The sequence below is a fragment of the Leptonychotes weddellii genome, chromosome 12, assembly GCF_054177405.1.
Source record: "Leptonychotes weddellii isolate Sample4059 chromosome 12, ASM5417740v2, whole genome shotgun sequence".
Lineage (NCBI taxonomy): Eukaryota > Metazoa > Chordata > Mammalia > Carnivora > Phocidae > Leptonychotes > Leptonychotes weddellii.
The window spans coordinates 93,103,905-93,120,356 of NC_138380.1; the positions used below are offsets into that span (position 1 = coordinate 93,103,905).

Below are 16,452 nucleotides of genomic sequence, written 5' to 3' on the forward strand. Positions count from 1 at the left end.
TTTGCTTCGCCATCCAGGAACCACAGAGACACAGGAACAGGTCAGAGAGATGCACGGAGAAGGAAGAACCGCAGGGAAGTTAGGACAGAGGAGGGACGACGGCGGGAGCAGTCCTATCCAAGAGGGAAGACGGAGGACTGTGCTAGAACGGAGCAGGCCGGGAGCATCAGGCTGCCGTTCAGAGCCCACCACGGCTCCCACACGGGAGCGAGCAGCCTCTGCACCCACGTGGAGCGGTGAAGGACCGGCAACCAGGGTGTCGCGCCAGCCACGCGGCCTCGGCCTCAGCCCCGGTGACAGCGGCAGCAGCAGGAGGCAGGTGCCGGCCCTCTCACCTCCACTTTACAAAGGAGAACACCGAGCCACAGGTAACGCTGCGTGCCAGGTAATCCATTCACTAAGTGGCAGTCTCCAAGGGGACTCTGGGCCCACGGTCACCCATGCCACCGACAGGACCAGGGGCCCGCAGCCCAGGAGTGCTCCGAAGAGAAAGGACAGAGCCGAGACCCCGAGCCACTGCTGCCACACAGGCGGGCAGGTCTCAGGGAAGGCCGCTGGGCGCCCAGCGCTCTAACTGCGGCTCTGAGCTGGCCGTACGACAGGCAGCTTACTACCTAGCCTTCGAGGGAGGCAAAGACAGCAGCCAACTGACCTCCCGTCCCGTGTAACCAAAGCCCCGTAACGCAGTTTACAAACACAAACGCGGACACAGTCGGCGTGGCACCATGGGAGAACCACGACTGGACCAAGCCAACCACCAGCTGCCAAGCAAGAAAGGAACCGCAAAGTAGAAATTCTTACTTGGGAAGAGCTGGGGGTTCCTTCGGCAGTTCGGGGGCACCCGCCTGAGCCCCCGGGGGCTCTGCCTCCCCCGAGCTGGGGGCCGCCTCCGGCCCGGCACCCCGTGGGCCCGGTGGTCCCTGAGGCCCGCCCGAGTCTGCGCCGAGGCCGACCTCCACCTCCTGTCCCAGGGCGGGGACTGGCTCTTGCTCAACGGCGGCCGCCACGGCCTCCTCGGCCTCCTTCCTCCTGGCCTTCTCCTCCAGCTCCTTCCTCCTCTTCTCGTCGTCCTGACGGGCCATGTGGTCGAAGGCCGTGAATACCTAAAATCAAACAGCAATCCGACAATGAGTTCGCCTGCCCAGTACTAGACCACACAGGCCGTAGGAAGGTAGCAAGCTCTGGTTCAGAAGAGGATGACAAAACAGGAGACCACAACACGTTCGCACAACGCAAACACACCTCAACTTCACCCGAAGCTGCTCCGAAGCAATCTTTAACAGGCGTTCCAGCATCAGCAGAACTGAAACCCTGTAGGCCATGACACCTACACGCCCATGAGCCCAACTCCGGGGACCAAAGGACGCGTCACTACGTGGTCTCTCTGTCCTCCTTTTATTCACAGCGCCCAGTAAGACTCGTTTGCCACGGAAAGAACACACCGTCCTGGTACCAAGAGCTGTAAAGGTGCCAACAACTTAGGCTCAAGAAGAGAAGATGAGAATCGGGTTGAAACCACAAAGCATAAGCCAGAGAACCAGGCTGCTGCTGTCTCCCCACACTGCACAGATGCAGGGGACGTGTGGCTCTCAGAAACCTGGCAATGGGGGCGCCTGGGGGGCCCCGTCAGTTAAGTGTCTGCCTTCGGCTCAGGTCGTGATCCCGGGGTCCTGGGATCGAGCCCCGCATCGGGCTCCTTGCTCAGCAGGGAGTCTGCTTCTGCCTCTGCCCCTGCTAATGCGCTCTCTCTCTCTGACAATATGTAATCTTTAAAAAAAGAAAGAGAACTTGGCAATCAATTCCACAAACAACCTCCAACGTGCCTACAACGGGCAAGGAACACAAAAAATCCAAACGACAGCTCCCACCCTCTAAGAACTCGACTGTGGTGTGAGGACCAGCCCTTACCCTTTCCTGGGACACAGTGACATCCTTACAAGCGCTGGGACTCTCCACTCACAAAGGACACCGGAAACACGGCGTTTTGTGTGCACCTTTCACGGGCACAGACCCACTCGCGGCAGTGCCAACAGGAGGGGCGTGAGGAGCAGCTGTGGTCCCTCACGATAAGCATACAGATGCACACTCCAGTCCCGGAAATCTACGAAAGTTCCTTGGGAGGAAGGGGCTCTGCAGCAGACCCTGAAGAAAGGCGCACGTTCCCCAGGAGACTACCGGAGGAAATGCCACAGCTCTGAGAGGTGGGGCCATCTACGGCAGCTGGAGGCAGGACGGCTGGGAGAGTCTCCTTGGGGGGCTGGGGGGGACAACCTTGCTCCCTGCTATGTCCCCAAAGGAGTTGAAAACACATCCATACAGAAACCTGCACACGGGTGTTACAGCAGCGTCATTCATAAATGCCACAACTCGGCAGCAACCAAGGTGTCTGTCGGTGGGTGAACGGTCCATCCAGACAGGGGAATATTTATCACTCTGTGCTAAAATGAAATGAGCTATCACGCCGTGAAAAGACCTGGAGAAAACTGAAACCACGTCACTAAGTCAAAGAAGCCAATCAAAAAAGTCTATACATATTCTGCATGATTCCAATTCTAGGACATTCTGGAAAAGGTAAAACAACGGAGACGGTAAAGATCCGTGGTGGCCAGGATGGGGTGGGAGGAAGGAACGAGTAAGTGGAGCACAGGAGATTTTTCCAGCAGTGGAACATACTCTGTGTGGTGGATACCTGTCATTATATGTTTGTCCAAACCGCAGAAAATGCGCATCACTAAGAGAGAACACTAAAGCCAACCAGGGCTTGGGTGTTCCGGGGTGGAAGGCGCACGGGTTCGTGGACTGCAGCAAAGGCCCCCTCTGGTGGAGACAGAAGGTGCTCGGGAACTCTGTACCAGCCCCTCCGTTGTGCCCTGAACCTAAAACTGCTCTAAAAAAATGGTGACAGGTGGGTAGGAGCCCTGTTCCAAGAGACCAGAATGCACACGTCTATCAAATAGTCCCGTTCCCCGCACAGAGCAGGAAGACAAAACAGAAAGTCACTAACTACTGAACTACGCCAAATGCTTTCACGTTCTCTCAAAACCTTCAGGAAGATGCTGTGAGCAAGGCAGCACCGATGTTTCAAAGATGAGGAAAAACTAAGCTCATCCAAGTGGCACTCCACAGAAAGGCCACACACGCAGAGGAAGACCCATGTGATGCTAAGGCGGAAACCAGGCATCGATCCCAGACCCATTTCTACTCCCTCCGGGAACCTGAGCCCCGGACACGACACTGCCCAGCCCCGTGTTTATAGCACTGGACTTCACCCTCAGAGGCACTCACCCTGACGGCCCAGCCCTTCATCCTAACCCTGTCCCCTCAGCCCTGGGACCTCCCTGGACGCAGGGCCCGATGCTCCACGTCATCTGCCGGCTCTGCCCCCCCCACCCTCCTCTAACCTGTCGCCTGCTTCACCGCTCCCGTGGCTCCACGCTCTACAACCACAGTTCTGTGGGGCTGGCAGAGAGGTCTGTGACCTCCCGTCAACCTTCTCTGCTGACAGAGAGGACTCTCCCAGCAGGTTCAGTGAGGCCCACATGGAGCCGTCCTTCCTGATTCTTGGGCAACAGGCCTCAGTAAGCAGGCTTCTCAAACTGGACCCAGGACGAGCACAGGGTATCAAGCAGAGAACAACAGCTCCCTGGGACTCGCCCTCAGCTGCCCAACAAAACACCCGGGGCACGTCTGCTCTCTTAAAGGTCCTCAGGCACCGCAGACTGTTAGAACCAACTCCAGGAAACGCTGGAAAGCGGCCCCTGGGTTTCTGTGGACCCTTCTGCCCTGCCCACTGCCTTCATCCCCAACCGCGCATGCAGCCCCCTGCTTCTCCCATCCCTCCACCGAGATCATCCCCCTAGGTGCTGCCCTCCACGGTCAGCTCTTCTTTCCCTCAAACCACTCTGGTTCCTCATCTCCCGCAACACCCTGTCCCATGGTTCCAAAAGCCCGCGAGCAGGGACTTCCGTCTGCTTTTCTAACTTGTCTAAAACTAAACTTCTCCCCTCAACTCAGGGCACAGCTCAGTGACCACATTATCATCCATTCCAGTCACCCAGGTTTGAAACCACAGATCACCTCCAACTCATCCCTTCATTAAACTGGTCCCCAAATCTGAGACATAACAGCCATTTCATACACTGTGACCAGATCATCTGTAAAACAAGGGCAAAGGCCAACCTTTCAGGTTCGTGGGATTAAATAAAGCAACACCTGAGGGGGAAACTAGTACATCCTAGGTGCTCAGTAAACCTTCTTTCTGCTTCTCCACATCCTTCCTGCAAGCTACTGATGTTCTCCCACCCTGCTACGGACCAAATAACAGAGCGGAAAGATCTGGAACCCTACAGATGAGGTGCTGCGTTCCAGCTCCATGAGAAGTTTGGTGAAATCACCCAACCCTGCTGAAAAGGCACCTCGTCTGCAACGTAAGGCCGGACCGTATCGATTTCAGGGGGACTTACTTCCCTAGGGGCCTCTGGGAAGCCGTCCGACAGCCTTCCGACCACTGAAGCCCCGGAACGGAGCCTGTCACCTCTGGTGGTCCCTCCGACACCCCGAGCTTCTGCGTCTCCACCCAAGCAGAGGAACGTGACACCCGGCCAGCCCGCCGCTTGCAGCAACACTTCAGGAGACGCCATCGGCCGGCGCCCAACAAACGGGAGGTGCCACCAGCAGTTTCACCTTCTCAGGTGCCCACCACCAGGCTCAACCCCACCTGCCCTGCAAGACGTTCCTCTGACTTCCAAACCAGCGCCTCCACCCCGTTCCCTGGTCGGCCCTGCGCGCTGCTGTCACCGCGTCGGGAGCACGCGCGGCCAGCACGTCCCAAGAAGAGCCTCGTCCCGGGCCAGGCTCACCGCCGGCGCTCGGCCGACGCGCGCGGCCGCTGACGACGCACGCACCGTCGGCAAACACCTGCTCGCCGCATCATGCCCGCTCCCCCGTCCCCAGCGCGCACGCAGCGCGCCCCGCGGGGACGGCCGGACCCCTGCCCCCCCTGCCCCCGCGGGCTCCCGCTCCCGCAGGCCAGGAACTCCAGCGGCGTCCCGGCGAGCTCGCGGGCGCGGCCGCGGGAGGCGGGGCCGGGGGGGCGTCGGGGGGGAAACTGAGGCCGGGAGCGGAGGGCTCCCCCCGCCCCGCACCGCACCCCGAGCCCGCGGCCGCCCGCCCGCCGCGCGTTACCTGCAGCACCAGGGCCTGCGCCGCCCCGGGCGGGAAGCCCATGCGGTCGGACGGGTGGCGCAGCAGGCGGTAGAAGTCGGTCTTGCGGTAGAGGAAGCCGAAGAGCACGCGCAGGAAGTCCTGGACGTTGCCCACGTGCTGCAGGATGCCCAGCAGGGCCTGGTCGTACAGCTCGGCCGCCCCGGGCTCCATGGCGTCGCCGGCCGCAGAGACGCTGCTCACTGCGGGCGCTGCCCGGACGCCGGCCCACGGCCACTTCCGGCTCGCTGCGGTAACGGCTCCGCCGCCAGCGCAACTTCCGGTCCGCGCCCGCCCGGCCGCCGCTTGTCGGGCCCGGCCGGGTGGCACCGGGGCGCCCGTACCGCGAGCCCCGCCCCCGCCGCCCGGCCGGCTTTCCCGGGCAGCCTCGCGGAGAACCACACGCGAGCCCCGAAGTGGCTCCTAGGCGCGAGAAGGCCCGGCACGGCGGGACCGAGAGCGCCCAGCGGCCATGTTGCAAACGGGCGGAAGGGGTGTGGCTTGGGCCGCGTCACGTGAGCCCGGTGTTGTCACGTGGGGGGCGGAGCGCCGCCCCTTTCTGGGTAGAGAGTCGGCCTGGGGGGCTGGGGTCCCCGCAGCGGGCGGGTCGGGCGCGGAGGGTGCGGGCGGTGTGTGTCCGGTTAACGGCGCCGGGAGTGAATGCACGGTGACGAGCGGGCACGAATACTCAGTGGAAAGAGCTCGTTGCAGAGTGGAGACTGCCGTGCCATCGTCGTGAGATACACATATGTACGCGTGGGTAGCGTGCTCTCGCGTGTGCATCGTCTGCGTACATAACGCTCGGCACACGTAATGTCCTCGGTGTCCGCCCAAGCACGATCCTCAACAAGCCCCAAACATAACGCCCGTTCAGACACGGAGTGAACACATGCCAAAGATGCCGTTCGACGAGACTGAATTAATGAAGGAAGCAGTGATAGGGTAGGACTGGTTCCAAGAGCATTTGGAGGAACTGGGTGTTTATAAACACTTGGAGAAACAGTAAGATTGTTAGGTTGGGTACAAAGTTGGCTGGTGTCCTACAAAATGATAAAACCGTAGGTTAACTTCTCTAGTGCATAGCAATGCTTTGCATCTCGACTGGACTAATATCTACCAATGAACATGTATCTATCTTCACAGTCTAGGGGCTCTAATTAATTGTAAATAAAGTCAGAACCAGATGAATTGCCCTAGGGCAGTGGTTCTGAAACTTCTTGGAGTCATTTTCACTTTAACATTTATTGAAGACTCCAAAGACCTTCTACGTGGGTCATTCTTATAGTTACCATATCAGATATTAAAACTGACAAAATGTTTAAATATTTATTCATTTTTAAATAACCATGAAAAGCACATTACATGTTTACATTTTTATGAAGGAATAATGTTCTTCAAAGCAATTAAGATTACTGAGAAGAGTAGCATAGTTTTACATTTTTGCAAATCCCTTTACTGTTGGGCTTCATTGAAGATAGCAAGATTCTCACATCTTTTGCGTTCACTGCATTGCAATATGTTGTTTTGATGGAAATACATGAAGAAACCCTGTCTTACACAGATTGTAGTTGGAAATGAGAGGAGTATTTTCATTGTCTTTTCAAATAAAAGCATTATTTTTTGAAACCAAAGTTGAACAGGTGGTAGTTTCTTAACAGCTGTAATATGGAACCTGAAACATCAATCAGTGTTTCCTAATTGTCACATTAATACCCCTTGGTCTGTCCTGAACTTTGAATGGATCTTTCACAGGCATGATTTCGTAACACCAGACTGGAATGCAGAATGTAGCAAAACAAATCGCATCACAAATGTGTGAAGCAGCCTCACTGAATGGGCTGGGAAAAAAAGGCTGACCTAAGTACGTCTGGAAATGAACGGAGTCTAAGACTAAAGGCAAAAGGAGCTAAAAAGAGATGCTTCATCCTAAAGTTGTTTCCCGTGGGGGTGTGGGCTATCATCTGTGAAGATACTACCCACATATAAGGGAGGTGAGCGATCAAGCAAGTTGTGCGGGTGGTGGAATGAGGCTTCTCAATACTGGCATGGGAGCTTACTTACAGAGAAGCCGGGGAGGAGTCCAGAATGATTCGTGTGGCGATGAATTAGAGCTGGAAGCATCAGCATGAACCTAAGTTAAGCCTCCTCTGGCTACAGATGGCTACATGTAGAGATATTTATAGAAATGGGCACATACGTGTGTCAGTTTACACACATATATTTGGTTGCTCTCCCGGCTGAGAGAGCCCAAGAGCAGCAATGCCCCAGCAGCAAAGTGCACACGGAGTGCAGATCCTGGGTTCGAATCCCATCTCCAACTGAAGGGCCAGGACTTCTTGGAGAAATGCTGATTCTCAGACTGGGGCAGAAAATACGCAAGCTGAACCTGCACCAACTTGCTAGTAGTGCCAGGCAGCAAGGAAAAAAGGAAGAACCTTCCATGATGGGCGTATGACAAAGGGACATAGGAGCCAACAGAGAGAGCTCCCAATGGCCCAAGCTGGAACGATCTGAGCAACACAGTGAAGTGGTATCATATTAGAGCCCAGACTACAAAAGGAATGTCCGTGGGTCCATACAGTATATATCACACTGAATGAATGAACATACGGAGGGAAATAGACTATTTTCCTGTGGAGAAGAATTCCAAGTAATTTATGTAAGTACTCTGCCCTCCAGGACGTGGAGCACAACTCCCCACTCCCTAAGTGTAGGCCACACATGGTGACTTCCCTCCAAATAGCACCACGTGAACAGCACGGAAGGCGGGAGCGTAACTACCGAGGAGACACCTGACAGACATGAACTTGGCCAGGCGACAGGAGTCCATGCTGGCAGTGGGAAATCGGGGATAGCCTGCACCCTTTACATGATCTGCTGAGAAGGACGCTCCACCTCGTGGTGTCTCGGCCAAAACCCCATAACTTCAGTCTAGTTAGGAGAAACGCACCAGACAAACCTCATTTGAGGGACATTCTACCAAATGCCTGACCAGTCCTCCTGGAAACTGTCAAGGTCATCACAAACAAGGAAAGTCTGACAAACTGCCACAGCTAAGAGCCTAAGTAGACATAACAACTAAATGTCACGTGCGATCCTGGGACAGAAAGAGGGATGCCAGGTAGACTCTAAGGAAATCTAAATGAAGCATGGACTTGAGTAGTCGTTATCAATACTGGTTTATGAACAGTGCATTGATGAATGTACTAGGCTAATATAATATGTTAATCAGGTAAAATGGGTGTGAGGTCTACAGGAACTCTCTGTACTATCTTTGCAATTTTTCTGTAAATCTATAACTATTCTAAAATTTTAAAAAGTTTGCTTTTTAAAAATGTATTTTAAAAAAAAGTAATCATCCATAATCCTACCCTTTCCCCCAAAGAGCAAGTGGGATGGGGCGCCTGGGTGGCTCAGTTGGTTAAGCGACTGCCTTCGGCTCAGGTCATGATCCTGGAGTCCCGGGATTGAGTCCCGCATCAGCCTCCCTGCTCGGCAGGGAGTCTGCTTCTCCCTCTGACCCTCCCCCCCTCATGCTCTCTCTCTCATTCTCTCTCTCTCAAATAAATAAATAAAATCTTTAAAAAAAAAAAAAAAGAGCAAGTGGGATGTACTGTGTTGGTGTTGGTCCAGGGAGGGAGGCCCCCTCATCCGCTGCTGGTGGGGGTGTGAAGAGGGGAGCAGCTCTGGGGATTCACTTTGTCTCTACCCGTACATTACCTCGCCAACACCGCCTCCAGGTAGCTCTCCCGCATATACACCAGGAGACCTGTAAATTCATGCTAAGCCTCATAGAGGCTCTGTACCTGAAATCCCATAGGTGAGATCAATTTCAGGAATTAGGTTTTTAGAAAAGTAATACGATGCTTACGCTGTTTTAGATCATACACCCCATCAGGGCCTGCGCCTGCACACAATGTAATCAGACTCATCAACGTGCCCGAATATCTGGCCACTCCCATCAAGGACAGCAAAGGCCATAAATACCCCATTCATGAAGCATATAAATAGACACATCCTGTCTGGTCACTTTTTGCCACCAAATGAGTTTGTCCCAAACTAACAAAGGAAAAAGAAGACAAACTAGATTTTCAGAGATTTGGGGATTTGGGAATTCCATACGAGTGATTATCGAGGTGTAGTGGAAAAGTAATTGGGGGCATTGTGCCCACCAGCAGAGGAAGGGATAAAACCACTGTGTTGGCTCACACAGGGGAATCCAGTGGGGCCACCGCGACCACTGGGCAAGGTCTACAGGTCTCCCGTGAGTAAATCTAACATGTGTAGCCTGGGAAACGCGCTGCAAAAGCGGACGCCAAGTATGATTCCATTTATGAAACATTTTAAAATGTGAAATAATACTATATATTGTTTACATATAGATATATGGAATTAAAGTTTAAAAACTTGCAGGAGGAAGACACGCCAAGTTCGAGAGACAGGAACAGGTCACCCCCAAGCTGCCGCTTGCCGCCTTCAGCATAATCATGTCCTCATGGGTACAACCTGGTGGCCAGAGAAGGTCCCACCACAGGCACCCCCGTGGGGACAGCCTCTCCCAGACCCTGTGGGGAGGACAGGTGAAGGGAACCCGAGTGGCCCGCGGTGTCATCAGAACTCGTGTCCACTGTGGGGCAGAGAACTGTCAAGGCCACTCTTGGCGGGATGTTCGAAGCCGTAGTTGATGTAGGTGCTGCTGGCCGTGGACGTCGCGCCCGGGTGGCTCGGGCAGGAGGCCATCCTGGCCCTGGCAGCCTCTTCCATCTGCTTCTGCTCCAGCATTAGAGCCGCGTTGACATCAGGCCCTGCAGGGGAACAGCCACAGAGGACCGCGGTCAGGGCGGCCATGTGCTGAGCAGGAGGCTCCTCCCTGCCCTGAGTCTGTCAGCGGGAGGAGGAACAGCCTCTCTTAGCAAGGAGGTCTTGCTGGGGGCTGCCACCAGACGTTCCAGGAAGAAAGGAGAGAGGGGTTCCCAGGCAGGCGGGGATCTGCTCTGCAAGACAGATGTGGGGGGCGATAGGAGGGGCGGGGCCGCTGTGTGGGAGGGGCCCTGCTGGGTGCAGGGGTGCGGAAGGCCCTGCCCCCATGCGCAGGCGCCTGGGCACTCACCCAGGTAGCTGAGGACCACTGGCAGGAAGACCAGGCCGTGCAGAAGGCCCAGCACGGTGATGAGGAGGTTGAGGCGGAAGAAGAAGATCTGGATGAGCTGCGCCTTGGCCAGGCCCAGGACGAGGATGCCGGGCAGGTTGGTCATGGCCACGCCAGCGAACACCTGGGGGTCACAGGCAGGCGTGAGGCCGGGCACGGGGCGACGGGCGGAGGGGGGGTAGGGGGGCGGCGGGCCCACTCACCGCGCTGCCCATGAAGACGGTGGCCTCCTTGGCCCTCTCCAGCCGGGTGGGCTGGGTGCTGACGGCAAAAGCGCGGGTGATGTGCGACACGAACTCCACGGAGATGCCCACCGCCTGGGGGCAGAGAGGAGTGTTAGGCGTGCAAGGGCCAGAGCGCGGGCTCTCCGGAAGGCAGCAGAGTGTCGGGTGAGGACGGGTTACCGTGACCAGGTTGATGAGGGACACGGCGTTGTAGCTGATGCCCCACAGGGCCATGAAGCCCACAGTGTCCACGAGGATCATGATGATGGAGAACAGGTTGAGGAGGCCCGAGCGCAGGTCCATGCCCAGCAGCAGGCAGCAGACGATGAAGGTGGGCAGCAGGCAGATGGCCAGCATGAAGAGGCCCTCGGGGACCACGTTCAAGTACTGCTCGTAGAACACGTTGGTGATCCTGCGGGGGGGGCGGAGCGCTGTCACCGCTGGGGCGCGTGGCCTCCGGTGTCGGGCTCGGAGCGCCCCGGGGACCCTCTCCGCTCCCGCCGCCCCTGCCGCCCCCGCCGCCGGGCCTCACGTGTAGGGGAAAACCTCGAAGGCCGGGTCGGTGCCCGGCACCTGCCGCAGGTAGGCAGTGATGTTGGCCGCCAGGGCGCGTGACGCCCGCAGAGCTTCCGTGTAATCCTGCGAGTTCCGCAGCGGCTTGTGGTAGGCCATGAACCGCGAGGCTGCGCCCGCGGGGGGAAGAGGAACAGAGGAAGGGCAAGGTCAGAGTCCGCTGCAGGCACCCTCAGACCCTGGGCACACCCGACTGTGATCAGGGTTGGGAGGCCACCCCGATGGAATATTCCGTTGTGAGCAAGCAGGGTTCACACTGCAGCCCTGCAGGCGGTCCTACCCCCGCGGGAGCCCCGGGCCCAGCCTGCCTCTGCCGGGTGCACCCTAAAGACACTGCCCAGATAAACCCAGATGCTGTGCTCTAGGGTTTCAAAACACGCATTGGATTTTTCAAATTAAGTCAATTACTTTTCCAATGTGCATCTTCCTAGAGGGAAGGTCCAGAAGGGGAGACAGAAATGCAGGAGCGGTTCAGCTGATAGGGTGACCGCAGGGCAGGGGCAATCGTCATCCGTTTAGCCAGCTGCCCACATCTGTGGTGATTTGTGCATGTGAGTAAGGAGTGTGGCTGACCCCCCAGCCCTGGAAGAGTCCAAGAGTGTCTCACTGACTGAGGATTTGGGGGTGGGGAGAAGGAAGCAGGGCAGACGGGTGAAGTCTGAGAACGGGGAACTGGGTAACATAGCCTCTGAGGACAGGGCCAGGGCAGGTGGAAGACTCCCCATGAAGGAGGAAGGGGAAAAGACTGCAGATTGAGAGGCTCTTCCCCGGGCCTTGTGGTGACCCCCAGGGCAGCTAAGTCTGACCTTCCCTGCCGGGTGAGGCCACACTTACCTAAAATCTGGCCATTGGGTCCCAAATGCACGGAGGTGTTATACGCGGCCAATCCCCTGCAAGACCGGAGCAAAGGCTTAATCAGGGACCTGGGCCACCCTCGCAGACCGTCTGTGCTTCCCACCCCAGGCTTACCCTTTGGGACACTGGATGTTGGGCGGGTCGCTGAGGAACCAGGGAAGGTACTCGTGAAACTGCTCCTCTGAGGGCCGGATAGGGCCCAGTGTGAAGTTCATGCAGTTCTTCAAGCAGGCCAGGGAGTCTGCAAAGACAGCGGGGGCTCTGGGCAGTGCCCCCGCCCTGGGCTGGGCAGCCCTCCATCCCCACCCAGGTCCCCAGGCACTGCCCCCCCAAAACATGCAGCACGCATGGGGCACGTGTGCTCTGGAGGAGGAGGGGTTCCCCTCTAGGTCATGGAAACCAGCAGCAACTATAGCAGGTGAGGAAGCCAAGTGTAGGGCAAAGAAATGACCCCCTTCGGCCTCCCCACTCCACTGACAAATGCAGCTACTCTGGGGCCAGAGCCACCTGCTACACTCGGCTCTCCCCTTCCACCAGCCGTGAGATCACAACTCGGGGGTGCTCACCCCCACACGTGCCCCAAGCCTGTGCCCCCACCCTCACTGACCCTGCGAGAGTGCGGGAGGGGCTAGGAGGGCCTAGCCATGCTCCCCTCGCTTGCCTCAGTTTCCCCAAGCTGTGGTAGGCCGAGAGCCCCCAGAGGCCCTGACTCACTGACGGTCGAGGGGCAGAATTCGCCCTTATGAGCACCAAAGGCATAAAGGCGGCAGCAGGAGGATGGCGTCAGCCAGTCGATGAAGTCATCCACCCAGGAGGAGGCGGGGATGGCCAGGTAAGACCTGAGGGTCAGGGGAGAGGACGCTGGGGGGGGCAGGACCTGCTGGGCAGGCAGTGAGTCCTTCCCGGGGCCCGCCCCCCTCCTCCCCAGGCACAGGGCAGCGGGAGGACAGGTGGGTGAGGTCAAGGAGTCCGGAAGGGGGGGTGGGGGGCACAGACAGGGCTTGGCTGGGGCACTCACTCCTCGGGGAACTCGGTGGCATACTGTATCTTCTGGGTTAAGGAGTAGCTGTCGCATCCCGCACTAGAGCAAATGGCATTCATACCCGCCTCGCTGGAGAAGTTGTAGCCCCCCGTGGTGACAAAGTAGACTGGAGCCCCCACCTCAAAGTAGTGGTTCAGATTGAAGAAATAGTCCAGCAGGTATGAGTCCTGAGAAGACGGAGTAGAAGGTACCAGGCATCCATCCCCCCACCTGGACACCCCTGCGCCAGAAGCACCTGTCTGATAGACACAGTTTGGAGCTCTGGGGTCTGCCGAGAGCTTGCAGCTCCCAGGGAAAGGCCCGGAAGCTGAATAGTGGTCAATGCCAATCGCCTTCAGCTCTCAGCATGGTACCGGCTGCCCGGCCACACGCGGGCACTTTGCACGCAGCTTGTGGGGCCCAGCGTGGGACAGGAGGACCCCGGCCCCTAAAGATCACAGGTTTGCACTCTGATTGCTGAGCACTGCTCCGATCTCAGTGGTGCAGAGTCGGGCTGCTGCCGTCAGCCCCCTCCTCAAGCTGGCACGCCTGCTGAGATGTTTAAGTGACTAGTGACAGGTTTATTAATTTTCCTCGCCATGCTTTCCCTTTTCCCCCTTTTGGCAGGCAGACGTAGAAGGAATGGGACATTCAGAAGCAATCACAAATACAAGAGAAGTCACCGTACGTTACGGTACCGGGGAAAGGCTCAGGCTCAGAAAAGATCTGATAAGTCTTTAATTTTATGCCTCAGGCTAATCTCCAGGACAGAGACACCAGCAACAATCACATTTCTTTTTTTAAAGCAAACCCCCTGGGAAGGGGGAGAATCTGATCTTTAGAGATCAGACACGATAAGACTCAACATTTCTCAACAACAACCATCCCAGACACTCATCAGACAGACACTTTAAAACACCTGCCTTAGGGATGCTCAAAGGGCATCCAGACAAAGCCAAGAAAAGAAAGTATGGACAAAATGGAACGATCAACCAATAGAAAACATAAAACAGAATCCAGAAAGGAATTTTGGAGCTGGAAAGTACGAGGACTACATGAAAAATTCTGGTCATAGATTACATAATCTTACATACATGAAACTCTAAAATTCCACCCCAAACCCCTTAAAACAAGTAAATAAATTGAGCAAGGTTGCAAGTTACAAGATCAACACATAAAAATCAGTTGCATTTCTATACACGAGCACTGACTAACCCAAACAGGAAACTAGGGAAAGCCTAGTTACAATAGCATAAAAAGAATAAGGTACTTAGGAATTAATGTCACCCAAGGGGTGAATGGACTGCACGCTGCCAACCACACAGCATCGCCGAAAGAAATTAAAGAACACACAAATAAGCAGGAAGACATCTGCGTTCGTGGGCAAGAAAACTGATAATTGTCCGCTAGAGAGTCTCCAGATTCAGTGCAATCCTGTCCAGATCCCAATGACCTTTCTTGCAGAAATAGAAAAATCCATCCTAAAATCCACAAGGGACTCCAAATAGCCCAAACAATCTTTAAAAGAAGAATAAAGTTGGAGGACTCAGGGCACCTGGGTGGCTCAGTCAGTTGGGAGTCCAACTCTTGATTTTGGCTCAGGTCGTGATCTCAGGGTCGTGGGATCCAGCCCTCCATTGGGCTCCACACTCAATGGGCACTCTGCTTGGGATTCTCCCTCTCCCTCTGCTCTTCCCCACACTCACTCGCTCTCTCTCAAATAAATAAATAAATAAATTTTTTTAAAAAGTTGAAGGACTCACATTTCCTGATTTCAAAACTTGCCACAAAAATACAGTCATCAAAGCAGTGAGGTGCCAACACGAAGACAGACACACAGACCAACCAAATGGAAGAGCAAGCCCAGACATAAACCCAGGCATATATGGCGACATGGAATTTGACAAAGGAGCCCAGGCCATTCAGTGGGGAAAGGAAGTCTCCTCAACAGATGGTGCTGGGACAATGGGACATCCACACAAAAAAAAGAATGAAGTTGGACCTTCAAAAATATACACAACTATGGGGCGCCTGGGTGGTTCAGTTGGTTAAGCGACTGCCTTCGGCTCAGGTCATGATCTTGGAGTCCTGGGATCGAGTCCCACATCGGGCTCCCTGCTCAGCGGGGAGTCTGCTTCTCCCTCTGACCCTCCTCCCTCTCATGCTCTCTGTCTCTCATTGTCTCTCTCGCAAATAAATAAATAAAATCTTAAAAAAAAAAAAATACACAACTACAGCAGCAATGTCTATAAGAGCCAGACTGTGGAAAGAGCTCAGATGTCCTTCAACAGATGAATGGATAAAGAAGATGTGGTACATACATACAATGGAATATTATGCAGCCATCAAAAAGAATGAAATCTTACCACTTGCAACAACATGGATGGAACTGGAGGATATTATGCTAAATGAAGTAAGTCAGTCAGAGAAAGACAAATACCATATGATCTCACTCATATGTGGATTATAAGAAACAAAACAAAGGATCATGGGGGAAGGGAGCGAAAAATAAAACAAGATGAAATCAGAGAGGGAGACAAACCATAAGAGACTCTTAACTCTAGAAATCAAACTGAGGGTTGCTGGAAGGGAGGTGGGTGGGGTGATGGAGTAACTGGGTAATAGGCATTAAGAAGGGCATGTGATGTAATGAGCACTGGGTGTCATGTGCAACTGATGAATCACTGAACTCTACCTCTGAAACTAATACACTGTATATTAACCAAATTGACCTTAAATTTTAAAAAAATCAATATATACATATATGTTTTATATATGTATATAATTACATATACATAATTTTGGTTATATGCTATTAAATGATTATCAAAATATCTATATCTCTTTACAAATATAGATATATACTCTTTTTAATGTGTTATCTCATTTATGTAAGTACATTTTCTTCTGTGATTAACTTTTACTAATGTAAAACTTGCTTTGATTTCTGTGTGCCTCATTCCAGTCAGATAATGAAGTGACTATGCAATCTAGGAGAAAAACAATTATATAAGGAAGTGTTTGTGACACAGGTATGATAATTTTTTACATTAAAAATATAATCACAATAAAAAAATTATACACAACTATGGGGCACCTGGGTGACTTGGTCAGTTGAGCATCTGACTCTTGACCTCAGGTCAGGTCTTGATCTCGGGGTTATGAGTTCAAGCCCCATGCTGGATTCCACACTGGGTTTGGAGCCTACTTAAAAAAAAAAAGGAAAGACGGTGCCTGGGTGGCTCAGTCGTTAAGCGTCTGCCTTCGGCTCAGGTCATGATCCCAGGGTCCTGGGATCGAGTCCCACATCGGGCTCCCTCCTCGAGGGGAAGCCTGCTTCTCCCTCTCCCACTCCCGCTGCTTGTGTTCCTGCTCTCGCTATCTCTGTCTCTGTCAAATAAATAAATAAAATCTTAAAAAAAAAAAAA

The 16,452-nt window shown here is 54.3% G+C and overlaps 2 protein-coding genes across 2 annotated transcripts; both read right to left on the reverse strand.

Moving 5' to 3' along the window:
- Positions 1-776: 776 nt before the first annotated feature.
- Positions 777-5,661, reverse strand: LOC145716636 (nudC domain-containing protein 3-like). The gene is made up of 2 exons (XM_081800853.1): positions 5,185-5,661; positions 777-1,103 (listed from the first exon to the last, which is right to left on the reverse strand). The coding sequence occupies exons 1-2, from the start codon at positions 5,374-5,376 to the stop codon at positions 798-800; spliced, it is 498 nt and encodes a 165-aa protein (XP_081656979.1). The 5' UTR covers positions 5,377-5,661; the 3' UTR covers positions 777-797.
- A 3,890-nt stretch (positions 5,662-9,551) lies between these two features.
- On the reverse strand, positions 9,552-15,101 carry LOC145716637 (NPC1-like intracellular cholesterol transporter 1). Its single transcript, XM_081800854.1, has 9 exons — positions 13,022-15,101; positions 12,718-12,842; positions 12,118-12,244; positions 11,983-12,038; positions 11,108-11,258; positions 10,756-10,987; positions 10,555-10,668; positions 10,313-10,475; positions 9,552-10,007 (listed from the first exon to the last, which is right to left on the reverse strand). The coding sequence occupies exons 1-9, from the start codon at positions 13,102-13,104 to the stop codon at positions 9,814-9,816; spliced, it is 1,245 nt and encodes a 414-aa protein (XP_081656980.1). The 5' UTR covers positions 13,105-15,101; the 3' UTR covers positions 9,552-9,813.
- Positions 15,102-16,452: the final 1,351 nt, after the last annotated feature.

Bases quoted from the DNA above. Each gene is read 5' to 3' on its own strand.
- LOC145716637 (XM_081800854.1), bottom strand. From the start codon at position 13,104: ATGAATGCCATTTGCTCTAGTGCGGGATGCGACAGCTACTCCTTAACC. The intron at 10,988-11,107 runs GTGAGGCCCGGC...CCCCCCCCGCAG, and splicing joins TTCGAGGTTTTCCCCTACAC to GATCACCAACGTGTTCTACG. The intron at 10,008-10,312 runs GTGAGTGCCCAG...GTTCCCCTGCAG, and splicing joins AGTGGTCCTCAGCTACCTGG to GGCCTGATGTCAACGCGGCT.
- LOC145716636 (XM_081800853.1), bottom strand. From the start codon at position 5,376: ATGGAGCCCGGGGCGGCCGAGCTGTACGACCAGGCCCTGCTGGGCATC. The intron at 1,104-5,184 runs GTAACGCGCGGC...GTTTGATTTTAG, and splicing joins CGCAGGCCCTGGTGCTGCAG to GTATTCACGGCCTTCGACCA.